The 27,325-nt window shown below is 45.2% G+C and overlaps 2 protein-coding genes across 2 annotated transcripts in view; both read left to right on the top strand.

Annotated features, from left to right (window-relative positions):
* LOC144752093 (nicotinamide N-methyltransferase-like) overlaps positions 1-4,226 on the top strand; it is an 86,046-nt gene extending 81,820 nt beyond the window's left edge. The window contains exon 3 of the mRNA XM_078640040.1: positions 3,438-4,226. Within this exon, the coding sequence (XP_078496166.1) occupies positions 3,438-3,891 (454 nt within the window). The 3' untranslated portion in view covers positions 3,892-4,226. The remainder of the gene's footprint in view (positions 1-3,437) is intronic.
* A 10,782-nt stretch (positions 4,227-15,008) lies between these two features.
* LOC144751969 (indolethylamine N-methyltransferase-like) overlaps positions 15,009-27,325 on the top strand; it is a 133,329-nt gene continuing 121,012 nt past the window's right edge. The window contains exon 1 of the mRNA XM_078639930.1: positions 15,009-15,242. Within this exon, the coding sequence (XP_078496056.1) occupies positions 15,009-15,242 (234 nt within the window). The remainder of the gene's footprint in view (positions 15,243-27,325) is intronic.

The following is a 27,325-nucleotide window of genomic DNA, read 5'->3' as shown; positions in this document are numbered from 1 at the left end:
CTGCACACTCACTGTTCAAAAGACACTACTTGATTTACCTTCAGCTGTGCGAGTTCCCGTATTTTGTTTGTTCTCACAATGTTGACAGTGGTGTCTTGTAGGTGGTGCTGATCAAAGGAGGGCTGAGTGATAAACCTTGAGGGATGATGCAGAAGATGTTATTGTATTTTGAGGTGAAGGGTGGTATGCGGACTCTGGGTTCGTCTTTTGAGGAAAGATGTAATCCATTTGAGGGTGTTCTCTCAAATTCTGACCTGATGAAGCATCTTGGTGGGACAAGGTTTCAAAGGCTGCTAAGAGTTCAAGGTAGACCAGGACACATACAAAAGAGTGCTGCATTGAGGGGCTCCACCTTCGAGGGATGTAGGTTGGGTCAGGCATACATCCTTTTGCTCTTGCTTGCTTGATGCTTTTAATGACTGTTTATTTTCATAGGAGTCTTCTCGTCCTTATTAAGGCATGGCTTCTTGCATGAGGACCATTTTCTTGACTTCGAATCAATCACCGCATCTGGTATGTGACTGGCATGCTCCTGAGGCAGATATGGAAGATGAAAAGAGGAGTGTTTGTTTGTGTCTTCCTCAGTAGAGTGTCTCACAATGGTGTAGAGTGTAGTAGAGTTGTGTTGTGTGGAGTTGTATAGAGTAGAGTAGAATGTAGTACAGTGGAGCGGCATAGAGTAGTGTCATGTAGAGTGGCTCAGAGTAGGGTAAAGTGTCATACAATGGACCAGAGTGGAGTGGCATAGCATAGAGTGAAGTAAATAGTCATAGAGTGGGGTGCTGTGTTGTAAAGTAGAGTGCTGTGGAGAGGCGTAGCACAGAGTGCACTAAAGTTTCATAGAATGCAGTGGTGTGTCATAGAGTGATCTGTCATGGAGTTTTGTCGAGTGTCAGAAACTGTCATAAAGTGTTGTAGAGTTGAGTGGCATGGAGGGGGGTTGAGTAGAGTGGTATAGAGTAGAGTAGTAGTGTGCAGTGGATTAGACTGGAGAAGTTTATCATAGGGTAGAGTGGAGTAAATTAGGGTGGAGTTGCATAGAGGGAGTTGCTCAGAGTTTAGTTGAGGGGCGCACAGTGGCAGAGTGTAATAATAGAGCATTACATAGTGACATAAACTGTATGACAGTGATGCACAGTGGAGTGGCATGGAGGGGAGTAGAGTTTAGTAGACTGGAGCGGTGTAAAGTGTCATAGAGTGGATTATAGCATTGTCGAACACAGTAGACTGCAGTGGCATAGACTTGAGTTGTGTAGAGTTCAGTGACATACATAACGTATTGTATTGTACAGTGTCATGTTGTGGCATACAGTGCTGTGACATACAGTGGAGTGGCTTAGAGTGGTGTGGTATAGAATATTGTGGCTTACAGTTACTTAGTATAGATTGGAGTGGAGTGGCATAGGATGTGGTGGTATATAGTGGAATATCAGTGGCATAAGGTGGACTATTGTACTGGAGTGGAGTTCCATAGAGTGCAGTGCCATACAATGCAATAGGGTAGAGTGGAGTGGAGTGGATTGACATACACTAGAGTGGCATAGAGTGAAATAGCATATAGTGGATTTGCATTGAGTGGATAGGCATGTAGTCAAATAGCATATAATGGAGTGCTGTACAGTCTAGTGGATTGGTATTGAGAGGAATAGATACGAGTGACGTGCTACAGAATGCAGTGGTATAGTTTCGAATAGCATACAGTGGAATGGCAGAGAGTAGATTGAATGGTGTCTTGTAGAGTTTTATTGAGGGAGAGGTGTTGTGCAGTGGCCACAGTGGCTGACTGCGGAGCGTGGGGCTCATGGTTCAATCCCCAGCACCAGCGGCAGCTCAGATCAGCATCATGTGACTCTGAGCAATAGCTCACTTCACCTCCCTGATGGCCCACAGCCCCTTCAAACCCTTAATGGGTGAATTGTTTGCGCATTACAAATAGGAATTATTATTAGAGTGAAGTGACTTGTCATATCGTGGAGTAGAGTGGTGTGTCGTACAGTGGAGTGTGGTGTTGTACAGTGGAATGGGGTGGAATGTCATAGATTCTAGATTAAAAAGACGTAGTGTGAATATGATTGAAATGATGTACATGACATGTTGCAGAAATGTAGAATATGGTGAGCAAAGGAATGCCAGGCAGTGCCCTGTGCTGCATTGTGTTTCTTCAGATTTACCAAGCAACCCAGGGTGACACATGGTGGCCTTGCGTTCTTTGGAATATATTGGTATATTCCGCAGGGTACACGACGGTGAATTTGTGGTAAACTGTGGTACATGCCAATAACATGGCAGTATATGACTAGGGATGGGTGGAATGCTTCGTTTCGTCTGCGGAAATGGCAGAATTTGGCAACTCGCGCATTTGTAGACCGATTTCTGGCCAAATTCTTCCATCCGCTGCATGGCAGAATTTTTCCCGTAAGCTTCTAGAAATGAGAATGAGATTTGTCATCCCCTAGTGGCATTTTATAACATGGGCAGTTGCAGCGGTTGCAGGCAGAGGGATGCCTTATGAGTAGATTTGCTAGTGCTCGAGTAGATTTTCTACTCAAGCGGCAGCAAAATTAACTGGAATGGCTGGGTACTCTTGCACACCAGACAGTGCTGTTCATGTACAATTTTCAGAGCTGCTCGCACAACTGGCGCTAAGTTGCAGCACAAACAGTATGACTTGCATCTTTTCGCCCATTTGCAGAACTCAGCAGAATCTTGCAAAGTTCTTATTTAACTCCATGGAAATCTGCAGTGTGAAACTCGGCAAGTTCCACCCACCCCTTTATGTGAACGGCTAATGGTTGCCTTTCCAAAATTACAGGCAGCCATAATATTTTTACTACACTTTAGCTTTGTTCTGGGTTACACCAAAAATATAAGTCCTTTTGCTAGTATGTTGTCCCTACCTGTTACCACCTTATTAAAGTGGTGATAGGTAGGGAAATGTATTAATATTGTTCTATATACTTTTAAAAAGGTTTATGGAGTACCAATCATATTTAATTTTTTAATAGGTCCTAGGTAGTACTTAAAAAATATATATATATAGAAAATATATAGAGTTGTTATATAATTGTCCTTACCTACTTTCAATTTAATAAAGTTAAAGGTAGGGAGAATATATAAAACCTTATCTATATCTAAGCCTGTAAATCAGACAACAGCTTAAAAATTAGATGTGGCCACAGATATCAATATGTTCAAATGACGTATAAGTTTAAAAATACTTACCCTACTTAACTCTACTACTCAAAAGAGTCATCTTCACACCATAATTTATAATCTTGTCAAATTTCATCCAAATCCGTTGAGCTGTATTTAATCGCTACATTCAATACACATTTCTCTCTAAAAGGCAATAGAGTAAACCATGTTTCCCCCCATAACTTGTGAGAAAAGAACATGTTTTTATCAATAATAAATAAAATTGTTTTTTTCTTTTTTAGGGATGCTTGGCCTGAGAAACAAAATATGCTACAAGGAAAAATCACACATGTTGTTAAATATGACATCAGCAAATGTAACCCCGTGTCTCCCACTGTCCTGCCTCAGGCTGACTGCTTGATTTTGCCTCATTGTTTGGAGATCCACATGACAAATAAAGAAGGGTTCTGCAGTGCTTTAAGAAATGCCTCAACACTGTTAAAAAATGGAGGCCATTTAATAATGATAGGGTGCCTTGAAGCAACTTTTTACATGATTGCCGGTTTTAAGTTTCCTCATCTGTGTATTGATGAGAGTTTTGTCAGGAAAGCACTAAGTGAGGCTGACTATGTCATTGAGGAGCTGCAGGTGTTTCCTAGAAAGTGTAATCAATTGCATGATGTGATAGATTACAGTAGTGCAATACTTGTTCATGCTCGAAAATCAATACCAGTTTCATGTACACAGAAACCATAATTGATAGACATAATGTCTACAAAGAGGCAATGAATACTTTGTTCCTCACCTGAATCAAGTTTCTTCTGTCTTCTCCTTTGTTGAGCCTATTGCTTCTGACACCAGTGGTGCTCTGCTCTCTGCCTCTCCTCACTGCTTGACAACTGGACATTGCTTTTGCTGCAACCACTCTCCCTGGGCTCTGCCAGGTTCTGTTTTAGTCAATTTCCCTTGTTCTTTACTGCAAAGCAAAATGGACTGTGGTTCAATCAATAACAACTGGAAAGAGTGTTGATTTGATCTTTCATTTGATTCAATTCTGCAGCTGAAAAGATTAATTAAATCTTACAATAACATCTTGTGAGCTTTTTTCTTCAATGCTATAACTCTGTGTGTGTGTGTCCATGTTTCATTATTTTGTACTACACTATGTAATGGGCTGGAGCCATTCATTTCTGCGGACTCATCCTAAGATTAAATGATTTGTAATAAATATTTAAGAGTGTCTATCAACAAAACTACTGCAACAGCAAGGACAATCCATCCTACTTCATTCCCTCCTCTCACCCTTCCTTTCCTCTGAACACCACCTTTTTTACCAATCCCCCCACACTAGACACCCTGCTCCTTTCATTCCCTGCTGACCTCTTATGTATTGTTTAGACATTTTACAATGGCCTATTAGTTGGTATCTATGGGCCTGACTTCTATTTTGGCATTTTGCCCATCCATCCTCTGTGAAGGAGGGTTCAATCCACGCGTCTTCAAAGGGACATGTAATTCACACACTCGAGATGAATAGACAAAGTAATCACACCAGCAGACCACACTTTAAGGCACACCTCCTTTCATACCATGAACGTTTACCTTTCTCTTTTGGAGGCTGCAAGAACTAGGGTGTATTTGTTGCCTTGTACTACTACTTTATGGTTTTATTTATTCTCTCCACTAATCTAGATATTTCTAAAATTATATTTTTATTTGCCCCATGCCCGAAAAAATGAACCAGATACAGAATTTACTTTTATGCTAGACAAGCTATTTAGAATAGAGCTACACTTGTTGGTGCCTTGTACACCTTTTACCCAGAAAAGGCAAGTGTGGGAGAGTTGTCACACGTGTGAATGCTGTTGCTAACAACAGGCACTGACGGAGGGAACCTGCAAGGGAGAGTTCACTCACTCCCTGGCTTTGAAATCCCACCTGGAGTCTCATCAGACTGGTGGTTCTTCTCTGAATCCCAAGACCCCCTTGCTCTGGGAGAAGATGTGTAGAATCCTCCACGTTGAAGGTTTTGTGGGAATCCCTGGTGGATTTGAGATTGAAAAATGACTGTGTGTCATTGAGCAACTCTGATCTCATGTGTTCATACTTCTTTATGTATAAATATTTGTGATGTTTTTATTTTTGAAGCTGCATTTTTACCTAAAGAAAACAATAAACTAACTGTGATAGTATATTATCTCCTCCTTCTCACTTAGTAATCTCTGCCCCCCACACACGCACCACCAGGTGCAAACTCGCCCCCTCACTTGCATGTCCCCCACCCCTTTGCATGTATCGCTGACTGACATAATCTTTGCACCAAGCCCCCTCACACATGCTTAGAACAAAGAGGCACATGTACTGGTAATAGCATCATCTGCTTTTCTTGTCTGCTTTGATGGACGGATAAGCCTAGTTAATAATAATAATAATAATAATATTATTAATAATAATAATAATAATAACAATACCAATAATAATAATAATAATAATAATAATAATAATAATAATAATAATAATAATAATAATAATAATACTAATAATCATAATCATAATCATAATAATAATCATAATTATAATGATGATAATTATAATATAATATTATATACATTATATTTTCAACTTTGATTGAACTCAATTTATAATTAAAAAACAAGTACTTATAGCTCATAATTCAATTCAGATTCTATATTCTGATTATATTCAAATAGATTTGATCATCACATTGCAATGAATAACGATGCATTCTAAAAATACAATAATTATAACATATGGGAAACACAAAACCTTACATGGAACAGGCCCCTCGATACTCCAAGGAAGGATCGAATTCTATGTACCCAACAGAAATCTGCGATCATGCCAATCAGCTTTGGCGAAATCTAAACGCATTTATAAGGTCAGAACAGGTGGACGCTCTTTTTCCCACCTTGCAGCCAAAAGATGGAATGAGCTCCCTTCTGACCTGAGACACTCCACCAACTATTTCCAGTTCAGAAGGAATCTTAAAACTTACCTCTTCCCTAAACCGTAAATCTCTCAGTACACACTTCAGTAGCTTTCTTGGTTTTCTAGCGCCGTGATATCCCTTGGGATGAGTGATGAGCTTTACAAAAACCGCAAATAAATAAATAAATAAAGCACTGTGGCCTGGAATGAATTTTTATTTGGTGTGGGCTACTACCCTTCTCGAGGAATGATTAAAATTAATCACAGTTAACACAAAAATTCAGTACATTATTCTGAGCTCATTCCCCTGGTAGCTATGGCACAGAGCAGACAGGTTTTACTTTATGCAATACAAAAGCAGTAATATAGTCAGAATAAAACACTATAAAATTCCCAAAGCAAATTTAGGAAACAGAAGGATACCATAACAACAGACATGCAATAAGGGTAGCTGGACATATGATTGTATACAGTTTTAAATACAAATAGTGCCATAAACACTAAGTGCCAGAGAGGGGGAGCTGGTCGCAGTCGACGGGTACTTAGGTGAAACATGAGGCAGACTGCAATGGAGCACTGGTCGGATACACCAACAGGATTCAACCCGATCAGAGGTTTGACCTTTTAGCTTTTTGTAGCCTTCTGGCTAAATAGAAGGTCAGCCAGTAGAGCCTTTGAGACCACTTCTTTTTCCAGGATATAAGAGGGGTCACGTCCAGCCCTTCATGCTCCTCCCAGGTCATAGACAGCAGTTTCAGTCTTTTTTAATTTGCATTTATAATGACCATAAAAGGAGCATACAACAGAGGTCCAGCAGCCTGACAAAATTCATTGTTACGTCATGCAAAATAAAACAAACACGGCAACTAAACCATTATGCAAATATACATTATATCACTGAAAAATATGATTTGTGCTAATTGGCCATACAAGACAGAAATTGAAACAACCACAATATGAATCTGAGATATAGTCCTTGTGTGATACCTAATGGTTCAAATGCATATTAAAGGTTTAAAAGAGAGGCTTAGGTTTGGCAGGAGGGTAGATTAAATGATCAGGCTTATGATGTAAGTGAACTACATCTCCATTAGCATAATAAATAACCAGATTGAATATTTTGCTGTTAGAACTTCGTTATCAGGGAGTGCGGATCTTCATGGTTTAACCAATAAGAGACCGACCACCATATCCAAGTCCCCCATTTCTGAGCATTTTGTCCCTTACACTCATACAGCTTTGTTTGTAAGCTGTTGATAGCCTAAATCTCCACTCATAAAAAGTTGGGGGGTTCTGGGTTGAGCCAGTCTGTAGCAATTCATATTCATGCCACTGCCATAGCAATAAATAACATATAGCCCTCTTTTTATCCCAACTCATTAAGTCCTCTACATCTCCTAGAAACACTAATGTATAGGAACCTCGGGAAAAGTACTTTGCCATACTCGCATAGTTTGCAAAGTTTGCGCTACTTCGCAATACACAAATTACACATAGCACAGTGCAAACACACATAGCGTTGCTTAGCGGTCATTTAATGTTTGCTCGCGGTCCTCAATGTCAAGTTAGCGACCGTGAGCGAGCAAAATGACATTCTAGTGAGACTTTTTCCTTTGTTCGCGATCAGCAACATCAAGTTGCCGATCGCGAGAGTGGGAAAAAAACTTCCCGCCAAGATTCTCAACGTGGGGTGGTCAGGTTTCTCATTGCGAGTGGTCTCGTATGCTCGCGACCGCTCGCGATGAGAAACTACCAGTCTACGTTAAGAAAGCTGCCGCTTTAGTAGAAATCTACTTGAGGGGCAGAAAATGACCACTTGCACTGTACAAGATGTGGGTGCACTGATTGCACAGTGCGGACAAACACCTGGCACTGTGCAATTAGTGAGAACAGCATTTTGCACAGTGAACCACGCAGTTCGCATAGCTACGCGTAGCTCGTGTATTGCAAAGTACACTTTGCGTACCTAAGCGTAGAGCTACTACCCGTACTACGCGCATGGTTAATGTACAGTTAATTGTTATTTTGCCTCCAATAATATATTCAAGAAATGTACCCATGTCGTAAAAAAGAAGACAATCAAGTTGCACCTCCTATGTAGGAGATGGCCCCCTGTGCACAGCTCTGTAACCCACTTGGTGGGTTGGCAATTAAAACAAAAAGTGATGTAGCCGATGGCGTTGGTTGTGAAATGACGTTTATTCACATCAATCCATCAAGTTTAGATTCCTTCAAAGTTTATGAAAGGTAAGATCATCCATTCAAAATTGAACATAAATGTACATCATTCCCCATGCATTTCAGGCAACATTATGCCCTTCGTCAGGGGAAACATCTGTAAATGTAACCAAAACAGAGTCTTATAAACTGGACATGCCCTGAATGTCTGTCAGTGAGTGTCATGGGAAAAACAACCTTATAACCACATGCATAAGGTAAACAATGGTTAAAGAATGGTGAGTATGTCACGGTGCTTAAATAGTAAAGATCGTCTAAAGTATCCAAATGTTTAACAGCGGATAGCCATGAAGGTGCCACAGGAGAAAATACAACTTAGCATCATGCCTAGGTGACTAAGTGATCTGTGAAGCTTGATTGCGGTATGCCCGTGCACAAACGGGTGTAAACATGATGTGAACGTAAATGCCAAATAGAGAAGCAAGGGTGCTTATGGAATCGTGACTTCGAAAAATAGGTGACCTTGGTGTCTGAGTGAGCCATTAAGTGTGATTGTGGTACGTTCATGCTTAGTGTGAATAAGTGAAACCTGCTGTAAAATAGACACTGATTAGAGAACCTCTTACGGAATCGTGACTTCAAAGTGTGGGTATCACAGGTGTGCCTGTAAAGGGTAATCACAGATATTCATTGCCTTACGAGCGGGAGGACCAGGATTTAAAACGGGCAGCAAAGCGTCCGCAAACAGTACTTACATACAAGACAAGAGGTTAAAAGGTTAGAAGATTACTGCGGTGACCAGCCCTTCCAACGGGTGTAATATTGGGTGTAAGAACGCCGTGGGAAATGCTGAATAATAAGGTCTCATGTAGTGTTGGTCACATATAGTGTGGCATACCGGGGAGGGTTGAGAAACTGCTCTATGCCCCCTGTATGGTTTGGATGTGGCAGTGTCTGAGATCAGGCCTATTGTTCCCTTGGATATTGTTTGTCAGACCCTGTGTTATTTGCATAGACAAGCTGGGTGTGCCGATGAGCATATCCGTGCACCTTGGTGGGGGTTGCGATGGTCATCTATAGTACTCTTTTCCGTCTTGGTGCCCCTGTCTCCCTCAGATACAGGATGCTTTGGATCTGCCACACTCTGCGGGGATCAGGAACTTCTTACCAGATGACACGCTACTCTCTGTGTTTTGGAGGCCATTATCTGATGAACCGACTTTGGATATTCTAAAGCATTAGGGGAGAGCAGGTGGCAAGATAACTTGCTTACAACAAGAGTAAGGTACGCGGCTGGGACTTGTTGTGCAGCGGGTAGCAAACTGGGATGGCTGATTGACCTGGTGTATTCCCCTGATGACTTGGTGCTAAACTGTTGCTTATTCGTGCGTGGACTACCAAGTGTAATGGGGCATCTCAGCATCCTGCCTGTGCAGGAAACCTGGCTTCTGGAACTTTGCCTCATTTTCAAACTTAAAGTGGGCCTACATTTATGGGAGGCCTAATTGGGGTCTTTTCAATCTAGTGATGGGAACCCATCCCAATTGGACTTGGCTGAGGGGACATGGGACCTGTTTTATGTTCTGGTTGGGGGCTGTCAGACTTCCCTCCTCTGGGTGTGGCCAGCCAATCCCAATCAGGGGAACTGCAGTAGAGTGGGACCTAGGCCCTTGTACGCAGCTGGATGGCAGCCCAAAGTCCTTGCTGAGTGCAAGTATAGGCTTTAGTTGGTTTTCAACTGTCGTCTCACTAGTCTTTGTTGTTGAGGTGAGTTTTTCTGATGTGAGTATGAAGTGGATGTGTGCTATTGGCTGTTGTTTTAAGATTACTGCGCATTTGAATTGGGTGGTTGTGTTAAGGTATTGCCTCCCCAGACACTCACCTCTCCCTGCAATGACTGTGGCCTCAGTCCTTGCTGGGATGGGTTCTCTGCCTGCAGCTGTTGCGATGTGTTTGGCCAACCACCTGGTCCTGTTTTTCTGACTGATTTCCTTGTGGCTGAATGCACCATGCACTCTGGTTGATCTGGGCTTGGTTTTGTATGTGGAGATTTTGTAGATTTGCCTTAGGCTTACTGTTCTTTACTCATGACAAGTTTTCAGGCAACATTAGTTGGTCATGTGGCTTATTCAATGACAGTAGTAGCACACTCTGCGTCTGGCTGCTGCCAGCCTCCTTGACTTCTTGACACCATACACAGGCACAAACATGCTCTATCTGATGCCGGCCATCCCAGCTGTTCCTTCACTGGGCTACACCAATCTGCTGGTTGAGTGGGTCAAAGGGCCTCATTGATTCCAGCGGAACCCCACGTCAGTGCTAATATGACCTGAAGTTTGACGCAACACATTGAACCCCAGTGGCAAAGGGAGCATACACTCCATCTCATACAATAGAGCACTCACAGGTAAGTAGTCGGTTCATAGCTGTTCTCAATAGTGACTCGGCCATTGGGGGAGGGATGGTTGGAGTCTTGGGGGTCTAACATTGAAGAGGGAGCCAAAGCGTACACTCCCCCTAGGGTATGCTCAGGCAGTAGAATAAATGACAGGAAGTAAGCTGGAGGACACGTTTGTATTAAGGAAAACAGTGTACAGCAACAAGATATTTTATTTTATTTGAAAAGTTTTATATAACGCTGGCTTGACCCGTAGGTATCAGAGCACTTTACATCAGGATGAACATTGTTTCAGAGCATACTTACAAATCACATGAGTTACATAAGTTAGTGGAGCGAAGTTACATGCGTTAAAAACATAGCTGTAAGGGAAAATAAGCCAGCCGGGGGGAGATATTCAGGAGGAGAGAGGATAGGAGCATGGGAGGTAGACCAAGAATGAGCAAGCGAAAAAGGGGGCGGAGGCTGAAGGAAAACGCAACTGGGAGATGAGGGAAAATAGTGTCCGATGTCCTGTGTGCTGTGATCCCAAACTTCTGCTGTGTGTGTTTTCCTTTGCACTGTGTACACTCTCAGAGGGATCTCTGAAACTCCAAGGCATAAAAACTGGATCCCTCCCAAACAAGGGGGCGAGGAGTGCTTCAGCAAGGGGTGCTATTCCCACAGCTCCGCTGTGTGTGGCTCCCTTGATTCTGGATCCCTCTCCGACAAGGGGACAAAGAGTGCTTTGGTAAAAGGCACACACAATGGTTGTAAATTTAGGGATAATGATGTATTGTGTGGTATAACAGTTTTAGAATCCATCCTTGGGGCGTCGTCATTGTCAGTCCAGGCAGGATGTCTCAGTCGTTGGAGACCTTGGTGGGTACTTTTTTGATGGCGTATGGGGCTGTGACATGAATCTGATATCAGAGTGCTTTATACGAGGAAAGTTACATCAGTTACAAAAAAACATTGTAACAGAACATACATAAGTTACATGTTACATCTGTTGATTAGTGGTGCAATAAGATACGGAGGCAATTTAGTTGAGAGTTGGAAGAGAGGAATGATTTGAGAAAGGAGAGAGAAAGAGCTCTTGTCTGGGATGTGCAAAGGGAGAACAGAAGTGCATGCCCTCCCCCAAGGAGGGTATGCTAAGGCAGTAGAATAAATGACAGGAAGTAAGCTGGAGGACAAGTTTGTATCAAGGAAAATGGTGTGCAGCAGAGTGCAGCAAGGCCCCAACATCCAAATGGAGGGGAGCCTGAAATAGAACCGGAGGGGAGAACCGTATTGCTAAAAGGAACACCACCAGATCATCAGCGTCGGAGAGGGGCCTACCAAGAAAAAAGAGATCAGGGTAGCCTAGCCGAACCACAATTAAGACATAGGAGAAGCAATCAGAATGGCACCTCCGTGCACACACGAGGAGAGCACTCACATGGAAGTCTGCCGCTCTCACCAAATATGCTGGTCAAACAAACTGACTCCTAGAGAGATGGTGTCAGGAGAAGAAGTCAAGGTCTTTGCACAACCATTCTGTCACCTGCTATCCCATTTGCAGAAAGGGAGGGCCAGTGCAATAGACACCGGCGAGGAGGGATCCTTTGATCCAGAGGACATGGCCATCACAGAAGACTGCATCCGTCATGCATGGTGAGATCCAAAATGAAATTTCTCCTACATGCAGGAATGCCTGAGAAGATGGGAGTGCTACACATGAGAAATGCCATCCTAATGGCTCGAAGCCAAAATATTTCAACAATAATGCTTCCACATGAGAAATAACAGGCATTTTATGAAAATTGGATACTGATCTGGAGTGCCTTGATACAACAAGTAGTAAAAAAATGATACTTTCTGGGGGGGTGATTTTAATACACAACTGTGCAATATATCCTCCAAGAAAATATGTACACTTACTAATCTAGAAAATGTCGGCCAATCCCATTTTAATCATAACAAATATAGGAATATGATGAACAAATTCATATTTAAATTTGACCTGACTTGTTCTAATAATCTCCCCATATGCTCCATTTAAGTGTACTTTTAACAGAAGGAATGTGCATAGCAATTATTGATTATGTTTTACTGTCTAATAACCATGCTGCTAAATGATTACATTTTGGCACACTCCATTTCACTAAGTGATGATTTTCCCCAGAGTATCCAACTCTCTCATGCATATTTTTATAATTGGCAGTGTAATCAAACTATCATACAGGCTGAAGATATTGAGCTGGCAACTCTAAATGGATGTACCCTCGCTGGTCACAGGTTGTGCCTGAGAGGTTTTTCAAACAACTATTCAACAGCTAAAGTGAAGCATTTGTGGTCTGTAGAGATGACACAACTAACCCAAGTGATATTATTAAGACTTTTTAAATGATCACACAAGGGGTAAAAGAGAGCTTTTTTGTTGCCAGAGTCAAGTGAGAGAAGTATGGTTTGATTCTGAATGTTCCAAGGCCCATACAAGAATGAAGGAGGCATTATATAAAACTCCTAGATGCAAATATGAGGTACAGGCATGTAGAATAGATTATAAATGGGTGGAGAACCAAAAGGAACCCCCCTCAATGGGAGAAAGCCTGGTAAGCTTTACATGAGGTAAGCACTAACATCGATAATAAAGCTTTCTGGCAGGTAATTAATTCCTCAACATTAAGAGTGGATGAATGCCCTAAGTTTAAGGTTGCGATCTTGGAAGAAGAATCAATAAAACATTTTACTTGCATTGGCTCCCTTCCTCTGGGTACATTAGAAGACCTTCTAACCTTCAGGAGACTCCTCAAGACCTGGCTCTGAACAGTAGCAGCACCCTCCCCCCCCAGCGCCTTGAGGCCCTCATGGGTATGTAGTGCGCTTTAAAAATGCTATGATTGATTGATCAGGTAAATAATCATAATTATGTTAATGCCCCCTCTGAAGTCTCCACTATAACCCCCTTTCTTTTGGAGGAATAATAATGTGATAAATGTAAGAAAGGGCTGGAAAGCTCCTGGCCCTGATGCTATTCCCAAGGATTTCTATAAGGCCAATGCTGCCCTATGGGTGCCTCTCCTGACCTTGGTACTGGGGGCATGCTGTAATGCAGGTTTTTACTCATGTGGGCAAAATCAGCTACTGTCCTGATCTACAAGAAGGGAGATAATCGTAACCCTGCATGGTATAGACCAATCTTCCTTCTTGATTCTCTAGCAAAATAGTATGTCATATTATTTTGAATAGATTGCAAGATTGGGAGGAATATTATGATATTCTGTTGGACCTGCAATACAGGTTCTGCCCTCGGACTGGGACAATAGAGAAGGGCTTGAACCTGAATATCCTGATTGGAAAGTATACTAATCTGAAAGAGAGGAACATCTGTTGATTTATCATTGGCATTCAATTGTGTCATTCAGGATAAGTTGTAGGTAATTATGAGAGACTTGGGGGTAGAGGGATCAACTTTCTAAGAAACCTGTATTTGGGATGTACACTCAGGGTTAGATATGGAATCAGGGGAGAATTCAGGGGATTCAGGGGAATCACAGAAAATACAGAAATTTCAAAAGGATTTGAAACGTTTCTCCCACGTAAAGGCTTGTCCTTACTCGGACCCTGACTATTCGGCACCAACAAAGACGGATCAAGATTCAGACACCTCTAGCAATGACTCCTGGACAAGTAGCAACTCAAGCTCGGGCAGCAACAGACAAAGAGGCAGAGGGAGAACAAGACCACAAGGCAACTGGCCAATTCCGAATCCACATCTGATGCAGGGATTTCAAGGCCCATACAACCACCCACACCAATTTCAAATGTATGGATGGCAACCACAATTCCCACAGCCCTTTTTCCCACCAAACAACTACAGGCCGCCTTTTTTAGACAGGGGCAAGAGGGGAAGAGGCAGACGGAGAAACCCCAATCAAGTACATTGGACTACAGAAGCCCCCGTGATGAATCCCACACGGAGCAAAACCCCCCAAGCAGGGCCCAGCAGCAATAGGACCTAGTGACCAATCTTGCAACAAGACCTCTGTCTACTTTTGAAAAGGAAGTCCTCAACAAAGGACTGGGTTTTGTACCCACACCCAAACTTGACAAGTTCCAACTCCATTGTGAACTATCAAGCTTTTTTCGCAAACTAAAATTAAAAGCTTTCTTTGAAAAGAACAGTGAAAGGACTCCAATTGACGACCAGAATGAAACCGGCCTTCGCACAAAATCCTAATTTGTACCACCTCCACACACAACACGGGTGGAGCTGGCAACCTTCGAAGAAGCCGTCTTTAATGACATTGAAGCTCTCCAACCCAATACACCTTTTACCAACCTAAGCAGAAAAGAAAGAACTTCTCTGGAGGAACTTAAAATGTGTAACACTATCGGAATCAAACCAGCCGACAAGGGAGGCGGCGTGGTGATCCAGGACAAGACAATGTACCAGGCTGAATGTCTGAGATTACTATCTGATGATAAGAACTATAGAAAACTAACTTATGACCCAACAGAAGACCTGAGAAGTGAAATAAAATCACTAGTGGATCATGGAGAAACCAACGGCTACATCTCCAACAAGAGGCAGATTTTTTATGCGACAGTGAGGGTAAGATACCCTATTTCTATACGCTGCCAAAAATGCACAAAAACAAACACCCTCCGCCAGGGAGACCAATTGTCTCAGGTATCGGTTCACTTTTAGCACCTTTGTCTCACTTTTGCAATACTTTCCTTAAACCTAGGGTCCAGAAAACCACAACCTACCTAAAGGACCTTAAAAATCTTCTACAGCTACTGAACCAAATCGAAATCGATGATAATACACTACTGGTCAGTTTTGATATAGAGAGCTTGTATACAAGCATCCTCCAAAATGACACTCTAAAACAAAATAACACTCTAAAAGTCATGGAGACAGTACTGAACAAGGGAGAATGGACACACAGGACACCCAGGAATTTTATCTTGGAATGCGCCAGATTGGCCCTAAAAAAGAATACATTTTGAGTTCGAGGGAACCCTGTATCTACAAACCTCGATGGGCAGTACTTTTGCCCCCAGCTGGACTGTATCTTTTTGTCTTTGAGGAGAGGCACATCCTCAATAACCAGAATCCTTTTGGATCCCAGATTTTATTTTGGAAACGTTACATTGATGACGTGCTAACAATATGGCAAGGATCTGAAACTACTCTCATCTCCTTTTTCGAATTGATCAATTCACGAGATACCAATCAGAAATTTACCTACACTAAAGATCCTACAACTATGGTGTTCTTGGTCCTCATCATCAGCAATGAAGAGGGACATCTGGTCCCGAAAACACACTATAACCAACTGCAAAAAATAACTTATTAAGATTTGAAAGCTTCCATCCTAGGCATTTGAGAGAAAATCTCCCATACGGACAATACCTAAGGATTCGTCGAAATTGCAGTAAGACCAGTGATTACCGAGAACAAGCTAAAGAACTCACAGCGAAACTACAAACAAAAGGATATCCAAACAAAATCCTCAACAAATGCCAGAAACGAGAGGAGGAGCTATGCTGGCAACCAAGATGGCCGCATAAGCTCCCGGCTCCTCCGACCTCCGATTCCAGCCTGAAGATCATGTCTTTAATCCTGATTTCTCGCCCTGCCTTCGCGTCTATGAACCGGTCTAGAACGGAACGCTGCCATCCCGAGCTTTCTACCGGTTCGGAGTACAAAGATATGTTGTGTGGAAGTTTGTGGCCTAATCCAACTTTGAAGCCTGGGTCTCAATTACTGGCCCAGCCAGGGCTCAGTTGATCAACATCGGTTGTGGTGGAGTGGCAGAATCCGGTCTGCTGAACCAAAAAAAAACAATTTTTCGGATCATTGTGATTGACGGTCTGTATCCTTGGCGAATATCAACGGAGGGGTGACGGTACACGACTGGAGTGGTGGACAGGGGTCCCTGGCCCGGTGGCGCGGAACTGCCCCTACTGGCGCTTGCTGGGCTGGGATCTCTGATTTGCTGTGGCGACGCCCGGAAACCCACAGTCACAAATGTTTAGACCCCCTCGGCAGTGCTCCGTTCCACTGTTACCTGTTTCCCACGGGGAGTCCATGCTCTCGGGGGACGTGAATTGGCCTGAGACCGATCAAGACATGGTGGAACAGACCGAGACCAAACCGTCACTAAGAACTGTACTAGCGGCCTTACGATCGCTTCATGTTTGTCTGGAAGCCCGCTTTCAAGGTGTGCTAGACAGACTGTCTGAATTTGTGCAAGTCAGGCCGGACCGTGCTCCACTAAGAGAAGGGGAAAGACTTGTGACACACAAGATGGCCGCATCAATGGAGAAAGCAGATTCCGCACTGTGGGAAGTTTTGACACCCCTAACAAGAGTTTGGTGTGACAGTAGTGAGCTTGGTGCCACAATTTGCTCGTCCGGCCCACGATCGTCGATTATTGTGGAAAGAACACTGGATACTCCCTTTCCGAAGCCTTTTGATGGGAACTGCTACTGGCGGGGGACCGCAGCTCTCCCCCACACATCGATACCACCAAGATGGTTGGTGACACACCATTGTGAGACTATAGTGGGGGACTGTATCTCTGCACCTGATGGCGTTTTCTGCATTTTCATTTCCCTACTAAGTTTTGGTTCGAACTCTGCTATGGCTCTGCGTTGTTTTGATTATCCTGCGGAAGTGATGACTCGTCCGGAGGGGGTTCGTATGTCAGTGCGGAAAGGCCAAGGATGAGATGGAGTAACCGTTAACGGCACCGAGTCTTGCGGGACATGGGGTTTGCTAGTATAAAATTACCGGAAGGCTGGGCGATGTTTTTTAAGTTTCCCCTGTAGCATTACGTATTTTGTACCAATAGATTTTTTGACCATATTTGGGGATTCTTGGTTCTGGCGGGGGGAGGGGAGACCGGGGGCATGTATGGAGCTGCCCTCCTCCATTTTTCCTACTATTAGGGTTTTAGTTTCATTGGGGCGACAGGCACGCTGCTAGTGGGGTTGGGCTATAGCCATCTGCAGGGGTGTAGGGTGAGGGGTAGGAGGGGGGGGGGTATTTTGTTTTTCCTAATTTCTATGGCCCCTTTTTTTCTTCTTTCCTTCCTTTTCTTTCCTCTTGGATCAGTATTGTTGATTAATCATCCTGATTTTTATCGTTCTATGGTATCTAGTGCTTCTGCTTTCTAAATTCATCTTACTTTCGGTGGGCGGGTCCAGTGAACTGGCGCTTAACGTAGAATATACACTGTGTTGCTGTCCGTATTGATGCATATGCCTTAGCGCCAGTGTCCCGGTGATAGCAGTTCTTAAGATGCATATCCTGCTTCTCGGCCTGTCCTTCGTAGTATTTTGTTTGATTATGTGGCACCTGATCCGTTCATTTAATATTATAAAATGAAACCTCTGTCTCATCCTGTGACTGAATTATGCATTCCAATACAAGTATCATCCTGATTCGCTGCCGTACCTTGGGTCGTCGGCTGATGAGCTGTGCTATGCCATGACGTAGTTGGCCTTTTTGTTGTCTAGCAGCCGGCCCAAGTGGTTGTAGGCCCAAGCTTGTATTTTCATTGAACGTGATAATAAAGGATTTAAAAAAAAAAAAATGCCAGAAACGGGCACGTAACCAACCACGAGAAGCATTACTAGAAGATGTTATTAAAGATGATACCACTACTCCTCTCACCTGTGTCACTACATACAATACAGCATCTAACTATGTAACGAAATCGATTAACAAGCACTGGCAAATGCTGAACACTGGTAACCTGAAATGGGAAAAACCTATGTTCTCTTTCAGGAGAGCTAGGAGTATAAGAGATAATGTAGTTAACACCACACCCAATCAAACAATCAGTAAACCATCAACAATCTTGAATGCGTGGGGACTGCCTAATATCACAGGCCACTCTAGTTGTGGGCACTGTAGCGTGTGCCATCTCACCGAGAACACAAAGACTTTATCCCTTGAACCAGGAAAAAATGGACAATCCGTGCCCACACAAACTGCAACAGTATTAATGTAGTGTACCGAATCACGTGCCCCTGCAACCTCCAATATATAGGGATGACGACCAGAAAAATCAAACAACGGATATGTGAACATAGGAGCACAATAAGATGTAAGAAATCCATGACAAAGCTCACAGAACACTACCTTACATCCAACCATACCCCTAACGATTTCAGCTTGAACATCATAGAGCAATTCAGTGCTGGAGAAAGACTACAACAAAGACTGATCGAAAAAGAACAGCGCTGGATTTACAGAGTTTCCACGCATATAAATGGTCTCAATGATAATATTCCGTGGAATTCTGTATTCCTTAAAAAACACACCGTGGAATTCTGTATTCTTATAATAGCATTCCCTTTCGGGAACGCCCAGTCTGTAGTACAACATGTCGGAAAGCAGATTAATCACGAATCTAGTACTCATAGGCCTGGATGCCGATACAAACCACTAATATACATGTAATTGAGTATGGGTCTGTTGCTATAAGAATGAATCAACCGACAATGTCGAATGACTCAGTATGGATGCACACATCAGCTTGCTAAGTAACGTCTCTATCTTAGAATATACTTACAAGCCTCTCTGCCACTTTATGAAGTTTGGAGGCATCTGACAACCACCTCAAATTACCGCACAAACGTGATGCACTGGGCCAGGGATAGACTAATTTGCATGTAGCCAGGTTCTGAACTGGGATGGTGTAGTGAGCTAAAAAACGGTGATGGATCAAGCCCTGATCTTTTGACTGGGTATGAGTATTCTGTTTAATTCAGATGCTCTGTCCATCACCACCCCCTTTTCTGAATCGTTCTGGCCACTATAGGAGTGGCAGGGTATGCTCAGATGTGAGTCCCTTGCTCACTGCACCATCAGGATTCAAGCAAGCCGGGCCGAAGACGGCTGCAATGCCAGAAACCGGTCCCCAGAAGCTTGTTTCCTTTCCAGTAAAGAATTGGCTTGGTAGTTTGGTCTGCCCTGTTCCCATGATGCACTGGGCCAGGGACAGACTAATTTGCATGTAGCCACGTTCTGAACTGGGATGGTGTAGTGAGCTAAAAAACGGTGATGGATCAAGCCCTGATCTTTTGACTGGGTATGAGTGTTCTGTTTAATTCAGATGCTCTGTCCATCACCACCCCCTTTTCTGAATCGTTTTGGCTACTATAGGAGTGGCAGGGTAGTTCAAGTTCAAGTTCGAGTATTTGTATAGCGCACTACTCACCCAGAGGGTCTCAAGGCGCTTGGGGAGAGGATCATTATTTGTCGAATAGCCATGTTTTAAGTTCTTTTCTGAAGGAGATGTGGTTTTGAGTAAGGCGGAGGTGAGTGGGGAGTGAGTTCCAGGTCTTGGCAGCAAGGAATGAGAATGATCTGCCACCCATGGTGGATCTTCGGATGCGCGGGACTGCGGCAAGGGCTTGATTGGACGATCTTAGTTGGCGGGTGGGTTTGTAGAATGACAGTCGAGTGTTAAGGCATTCAGGTCCTAGATTGTAGAGGGCTTTGTGTGCGTGGGTGAGAAGGCGGAAAGTAATTCTTTTGTTGACGGGAAGCCAGTGGAGGTCTTTTAGGTGTCCGGAGATGTGATCTTGGCGAGGGACATCTAATATGAGTCTCGCTGATGCGTTTTGGATGCGTTGGAGTTTTTTCTGTAATTTTGCTGTGATTCTGGCGTAGAGGGTGTTTCCATAATCCAGTCGACTCGTGACCAGTGCATGGGTGACAGTCTTTCTTGTCTCGAGGGGGATCCAGCGGAAGATCTTTTTGAGAATGCGAAGTACGTTGAAGCAGGAGGATGAGACTGCGTTGACTTGTCTGGACATCGAGAGAGAGGAGTCTAGGATGAAGCCAAGGTTACGTGCATGGTCTGTGGGAGTGGGTGCTGAGCCCAGTGCGGAGGGCCACCAAGAGTCGTCCCAGGCAGAGGGGGAAGATCCTAGGATGAGCACCTCAGTTTTGTCTGAGTTGAGTTTTAGGCGGCTATGTTTCATCCATTCGGCTACTTCTTTCATGGCTTCGTGAAGATTGGTTTTGGCTGTTTTGGGGTCTTTGGTGAGGGACAGGATTAACTGGGTGTCGTCGGCGTAGGAGATGATGTTGAGGTTGTGTTGACGCGCGATGGAGGCGAGAGGACTCATGTAAACGTTGAAGAGGGTGGGACTGAGTGAAGATCCTTGTGGTACGCCACTGATGACTTCAGTGGCCTCTGAGTTGAATGGGGGAAGTCGAACTCTTTGAGTTCTCCCAGCGAGGAATGAGATGATCCAGTCCAGGGCTTTTCCTTGTATGCCGATGTTGTTGAGGCGTTGTATAAGGGTGCTGTGGCAGACTGTGTCGAAAGCGGCGGAGAGGTCGAGTAGAATGAGGGCCACAGTTTCTCCGTTGTCAAGTAGTGTTCGGATGTCGTCAGTCGCTGCGATGAGGGTGGTTTCGGTGCTGTGTTTGGCTCGAAACCCAGATTGAGATGGATCGAGGGAGTTGTTGGATTCAAAGAATGCGGCGAGTTGGCTATTGACTGCTTTCTCAATGACTTTGGCCGGGAATGGGAGGAGGGATATGGGTCGGTAGTTTTTGAGTTCCGAGGGGTCTGCTGTGGGTTTCTTCAGGAGGGCGCTGAGTTCGGCGTGTTTCCAGCAATCTGGAAAGGTGGCAGAGTTGAACGAGCAGTTGATGACGTCACGGAGATGGGGTGCGATAATGGAGTCAGCTTTGTTGAAGATGTAGTGGGGGCAGGGGTCGGTTGGCGGGCCAGAATGGATTGAGTTCATTAGGCGAGTGGTATCTTCAGTGGTGATTGGGTTCCAATTGCTAAGGATGTTAGTTGGCGGATTAGGATCTGAGGGGGGTGGGGAGGGCTGATCACTGGGGGTGTTCTCGAAGCTGTTGTGGATGTCGGCTATTTTGTTGTGGAAGAAGGAGGAAAGCGCATCGCAGAGGTCTTGGGAGGGAGTGATGTCGTTAGATGCTGCGGTGGGGTTGGTGAATTCTTTGACGATGTTGAAGAGTTCCTTGCTGTTGTGAGAGTTGTTATCGAGACCATCCTTGAATGCTGATTTTTTGGCGGATCGAATCAGTTGGTGGTGTTTGCAGGTGGCTGCCTTGAGGGTGGCCATGTTGCCGGTGGTAGGGTTTTTTCTCCATGTTTTCTCCAGGGTGCGGCATAGCTTCTTGGATTTTTTAAGGTCATCGTTGAACCAGGGAGCCTTTTTGTTGGCTGATTTGATCTGGTGCTTTTTCAGGGGTGCTAATTCGTCCGAACTGAGGGTGATCCATTGCTTGAGATTGGTGGCCGCTTGGTTTGGGTTCAGTGAGAGGGTGGGAGTGTTTTGGTTGAGTGATGTGAGGTGTTGGTCGGAGGTGATTTTGTTCCAGTTTCTTCGAGGGATAGGTTGTGGGCGGTTGTGGTTCAGGGTGGTTTTGTAGCTGAAGTGAACATAGCTGTGGTCCGTCCAATGGAGAGCTGTGGTGCGATCGAAGGTGATATGCTTGCTGGAAGTGAAGATAGGGTCGAGTGTGTGTCCGGCAGCATGGGTGGGGGTGTCAACAAGTTGTTTGAGTCCGAGGTTGGTCAGGTTGTCTAGAAGGGTGGTGGTGTTGCTGTCGTGTTTGTTTTCAAGGTGGTAGTTGAGGTCTCCTAAAAGAATGTAGTTCTCGGAGGCGAGGGCATGTGGGCTGACGAAGTCCGTGATGTCATCGCAGAATTGAGTGCGGGTGCCTGGAGGCCTGTAGATGAGGGGGCTTCTAAGTGTGGTCCTGGGGTCGGTGTGGATCTTGAAGTGGAGATGTTCGGCTGTTGCAAGATTATCGTCGGAGCTGGTCGTGATTTTGATGGTGTTCCTGTGGATGATGGCGATGCCTCCTCCTGTTTGATTGGTGCGGTCTTTTCGGATAATTTTGTAAGCGTCCGGTATGGCTATGGCAATGTCAGGTGCTGATGATGTGTTCATCCATGTTTCTGTAAGGAAGGCGATGTCCGGTGACGCCGTGTCGAGTAGGTCCCAGAGTTCAGTGGCGTGTTTGTGGACCGAGCGGGTGTTAAGCAGGATGCACTTCAGGCGGTTGGAGTCGGAGTTGTGTGTGGAAGGAGTGGGTTTGGTGAGGGTCCTGAAGCAGTTGTACTTGCAGGAGAGGCTGGCGAATGGGCCGTGGGTACGTCCTGGGGTGGCTTGGCAGCATTGTGGTGTGCGTCCGGGGTTAAGGGCTAGGAGGGTGGCGGCATCATATGTGGTTTTAGTGGGTTGGGAGTGGCGGGGACCAGGGGGACAGGCGATGGGCGCGGTCCAGGCGCGGACGGGCGTAGACGGGCTTACCTTTGGCGCACATTCGGCGCGCATGGGGCGCCACCGCTGCGCCTCAACGCTGCGCGTGTGGGGAGCGACCGCCACCGAGGATATCAGGTGACCGTCCTGAGATCCTCGGCGGCGGTCGCTCCCCACACTGCTCCCTGCCCTGACCCAGAAGCTGGTATCGTAGCACGAGACTGCCAGATCGCTCTTTGCCTGTTGCCATATCGCTTAGCTCGCATTACTTGGGTTTAATTGTGTGCATTTTCGTAGCGCCATACTGCAGTAGAATTGTATCACAGCGCTTAACTCGCATTACTTGGGTTTAATTGTATGCATTTTCGTAGCGCCATACTGCAGTAGAATTGTATCACAGCGCTTACCTCGCATTACTTGTGTTTTATTGTGGGCATTATCGTAGCGCCATAGTGCAATAGAATTGTATCACAGCGCTATTCTGCTAAAGTGCGCAATTGTCACCCATCGATTTGCTGCCTTGACTGAATAATCGTTTAGTGCCCGATTGTGCTTGTGCATTTCCACTGCCATTGCGCCCCAATCTCGTCGTGGTAGATTTGGCTCGCAGCCATCTTGTAGTTTGTTGTTGTGACCCCCAGCCCAGCTCTCTCCGCCCCGCTCCCAGCTGCTCCTCCCTCCCACTGAAGTTAAACTCCACCGTTCCAATCTAGCGCTGTGACCGTCCTGAGATCCTCGGCGGCGGTCGCTCCCCACACTGCTCCCTGCCCTGACCCAGAAGCTGGTATCGTAGCACGAGACTGCCAGATCGCTCTTTGCCTGTTGCCATATCGCTTAGCTCGCATTACTTGGGTTTAATTGTGTGCATTTTCGTAGCGCCATACTGCAGTAGAATTGTATCACAGCGCTTAACTCGCATTACTTGGGTTTAATTGTATGCATTTTCGTAGCGCCATACTGCAGTAGAATTGTATCACAGCGCTTAACTCGCATTACTTGTGTTTTATTGAGATCCTCGGCGGCGGTCGCTCCCCACACTGCTCCCTGCCCTGACCCAGAAGCTGGTATCGTAGCACGAGACTGCCAGATCGCTCTTTGCCTGTTGCCATATCGCTTAGCTCGCATTACTTGGGTTTAATTGTGTGCATTTTCGTAGCGCCATACTGCAGTAGAATTGTATCACAGCGCTTAACTCGCATTACTTGTGTTTTATTGTGGGCATTATCGTAGCGCCATAGTGCAATAGAATTGTATCACAGCGCTATTCTGCTAAAGTGCGCAATTGTCACCCATCGATTTGCTGCCTTGACTGAATAATCGTTTAGTGCCCGATTGTGCTTGTGCATTTCCACTGCCATTGCGCCCCAATCTCGTCGTGGTAGATTTGGCTCGCAGCCATCTTGTAGTTTGTTGTTGTGACCCCCAGCCCAGCTCTCTCCGCCCCGCTCCCAGCTGCTCCTCCCTCCCACTGAAGTTAAACTCCACCGTTCCAATCTAGCGCTGTGACCGTCCTGAGATCCTCGGCGGCGGTCGCTCCCCACACTGCTCCCTGCCCTGACCCAGAAGCTGGTATCGTAGCACGAGACTGCCAGATCGCTCTTTGCCTGTTGCCATATCGCTTAGCTCGCATTACTTGGGTTTAATTGTGTGCATTTTCGTAGCGCCATACTGCAGTAGAATTGTATCACAGCGCTTAACTCGCATTACTTGGGTTTAATTGTATGCATTTTCGTAGCGCCATACTGCAGTAGAATTGTATCACAGCGCTTAACTCGCATTACTTGTGTTTTATTGAGATCCTCGGCGGCGGTCGCTCCCCACACTGCTCCCTGCCCTGACCCAGAAGCTGGTATCGTAGCACGAGACTGCCAGATCGCTCTTTGCCTGTTGCCATATCGCTTAGCTCGCATTACTTGGGTTTAATTGTGTGCATTTTCGTAGCGCCATACTGCAGTAGAATTGTATCACAGCGCTTAACTCGCATTACTTGTGTTTTATTGTGGGCATTATCGTAGCGCCATAGTGCAATAGAATTGTATCACAGCGCTATTCTGCTAAAGTGCGCAATTGTCACCCATCGATTTGCTGCCTTGACTTAATAATCGTTTAGTGCCCGATTGTGCTTGTGCATTTCCACTGCCATTGCGCCCCAATCTCGTCGTGGTAGATTTGGCTCGCAGCCATCTTGTAGTTTGTTGTTGTGACCCCCAGCCCAGCTCTCTCCGCCCCGCTCCCAGCTGCTCCTCCCTCCCACTGAAGTTAAACTCCACCGTTCCAATCTAGCGCTGTGACCGTCCTGAGATCCTCGGCGGCGGTCGCTCCCCACACTGCTCCCTGCCCTGACCCAGAAGCTGGTATCGTAACACGAGACTGCCAGATCGCTCTTTGCCTGTTGCCATATCGCTTAGCTTGCATTACTTGCGTTTAATTGTGTGCATTTTCGTAGCGCCATACTGCAGTAGAATTGTATCACAGCGCTTAACTCGCATTACTTGGGTTTAATTGTGTGCATTTTCGTAGCGCCATACTGCAGTAGAATTGTATCACAGCGCTTACCTCGCATTACTTGTGTTTTATTGTGGGCATTATCGTAGCGCCATAGTGCAATAGAATTGTATCACAGCGCTATTCTGCTAAAGTGCGCAATTATCACCCATCGATTTGCTGCCTTGACTGAATAATCGTTTTGTGCCCGATTGTGCTTGTGCATTTCCACTGCCATTGTGCCCCAATCTCGTCGTGGTAGATTTGGCTCGCAGCCATCTTGTAGTTTGTTGCTGTGACCCCCAGCCCAGCTCTCTCCGCCCCGCTCCCAGCTGCTCCTCCCTCCCACTGAAGTTAAACTCCACCGTTCCGATCTAGGGTATGCTCAGATGTGAGTCCCTTGCTCACTGCACCATCAGGATTCAAGCAAGCCGGGCCGAAGACGGCTGCAATGCCAGAAACCGGTCCCCGGAAGCTTGTTTCCTTTCCAGTAAAGAATTGGCTTGGTAGTTTGGTCTGCCCTGTTCCCATGATGCACTGGGCCAGGGAGAGACTAATTTGCATGTAGCCAGGTTCTGAACTGGGATGGTGTAGTGAGCTAAAAAACGGTGATGGATCAAGCCCATATCTTTTGACTGGGTATGAGTGTTCTGTTTAATTCAGATGTTCTGTCCATCACCACCCCCTTTTCTGAATCGTTTTGGCCACTATAGGAGTGGCAGGGTATGCTCAGATGTGAGTCCCTTGCTCACTGCACCATCAGGATTCAAGCAAGCCGGGCCGAAGACGGCTGCAATGCCAGAAACCGGTCCCCGGAAGCTTGTTTCCTTTCCAGTAAAGAATTGTCTTGGTAGTTTGGTCTGCCCTGTTCCTATGATGCACTGGGCCAGGGACAGACTAATTTGCATGTAGCCAGGTTCTGAACTGGGATGGTGTAGTGAGCTAAAAAACGGTGATGGATCAAGCCCTGATCTTTTGACTGGGTATGAGTGTTCTGTTTAATTCAGATGCTCTGTCCATCACCACCTCCTTTTCTGAATCGTTTTGGCCACTATAGGAGTGGCAGGGTATGCTCAGATGTGAGTCCCTTGCTCACTGCACCATCAGGATTCAAGCAAGCCGGGGCGAAGACGGCTGCAATGCCAGAAACCGGTCCCCGGAAGCTTGTTTCCTTTCCAGTAAAGAATTGGCTTGGTAGTTTGGTCTGCCCTGTTCCCATGATGCACTGGGCCAGGGACAGACTAATTTGCATGTAGCCAGGTTCTGAACTAGGATGGTGTAGTGAGCTAAAAAACGGTGATGGATCAAGCCCTGACCTTTTGACTGGGTATGAGTGTTCTGTTTAATTCAGATGCTCTGTCCATCACCACCCCCTTTTCTGAATCGTTTTGGCCACTATAGGAGTGGCAGGGTATGCTCAGATGTGAGTCCCTTGCTCACTGCACCATCAGGATTCAAGCAAGCCGGGCCGAAGACGGCTGCAATGCCAGAAACCGGTCCCCGGAAGCTTGTTTCCTTTCCAGTAAAGAATTGGCTTGGTAGTTTGGTCTGCCCTGTTCCCATGATGCACTGGGCCAGGGACAGACTAATTTGCATGTAGCCAGGTTCTGAACTGGGATGGTGCAGTGAGCTAAAAAACGGTGAAGGATCAAGCCCTGATCTTTTGACTGGGTATGAGTGTTCTGTTTAATTCAGATGCTCTGTCCATCACCACCCCCTTTTCTGAATCGAATATTTAACTTCAGCATTTCGTGGAGGTCTAGATACCAACGGAATAGTAAGTAATTTCCCATTATGATTTTGCATCAAAACCGCCCCAATTCCAATATTACTGGCAGCCGTTATTATAACCGAACTACAGCGCGTATCAAATGTTGCTAATGCAGAAGTAGAAGATAATTCTTTTTTAAGATTTAAAAATTCTGTAGCACAATT

This window comes from Lissotriton helveticus, chromosome 4_2, assembly GCF_964261635.1.
Source record: "Lissotriton helveticus chromosome 4_2, aLisHel1.1, whole genome shotgun sequence".
Taxonomy (NCBI): domain Eukaryota; kingdom Metazoa; phylum Chordata; class Amphibia; order Caudata; family Salamandridae; genus Lissotriton; species Lissotriton helveticus.
Note: the sequence above shows the minus strand (reverse complement) of the source record. Positions and strands in the feature narration are given on the sequence as shown.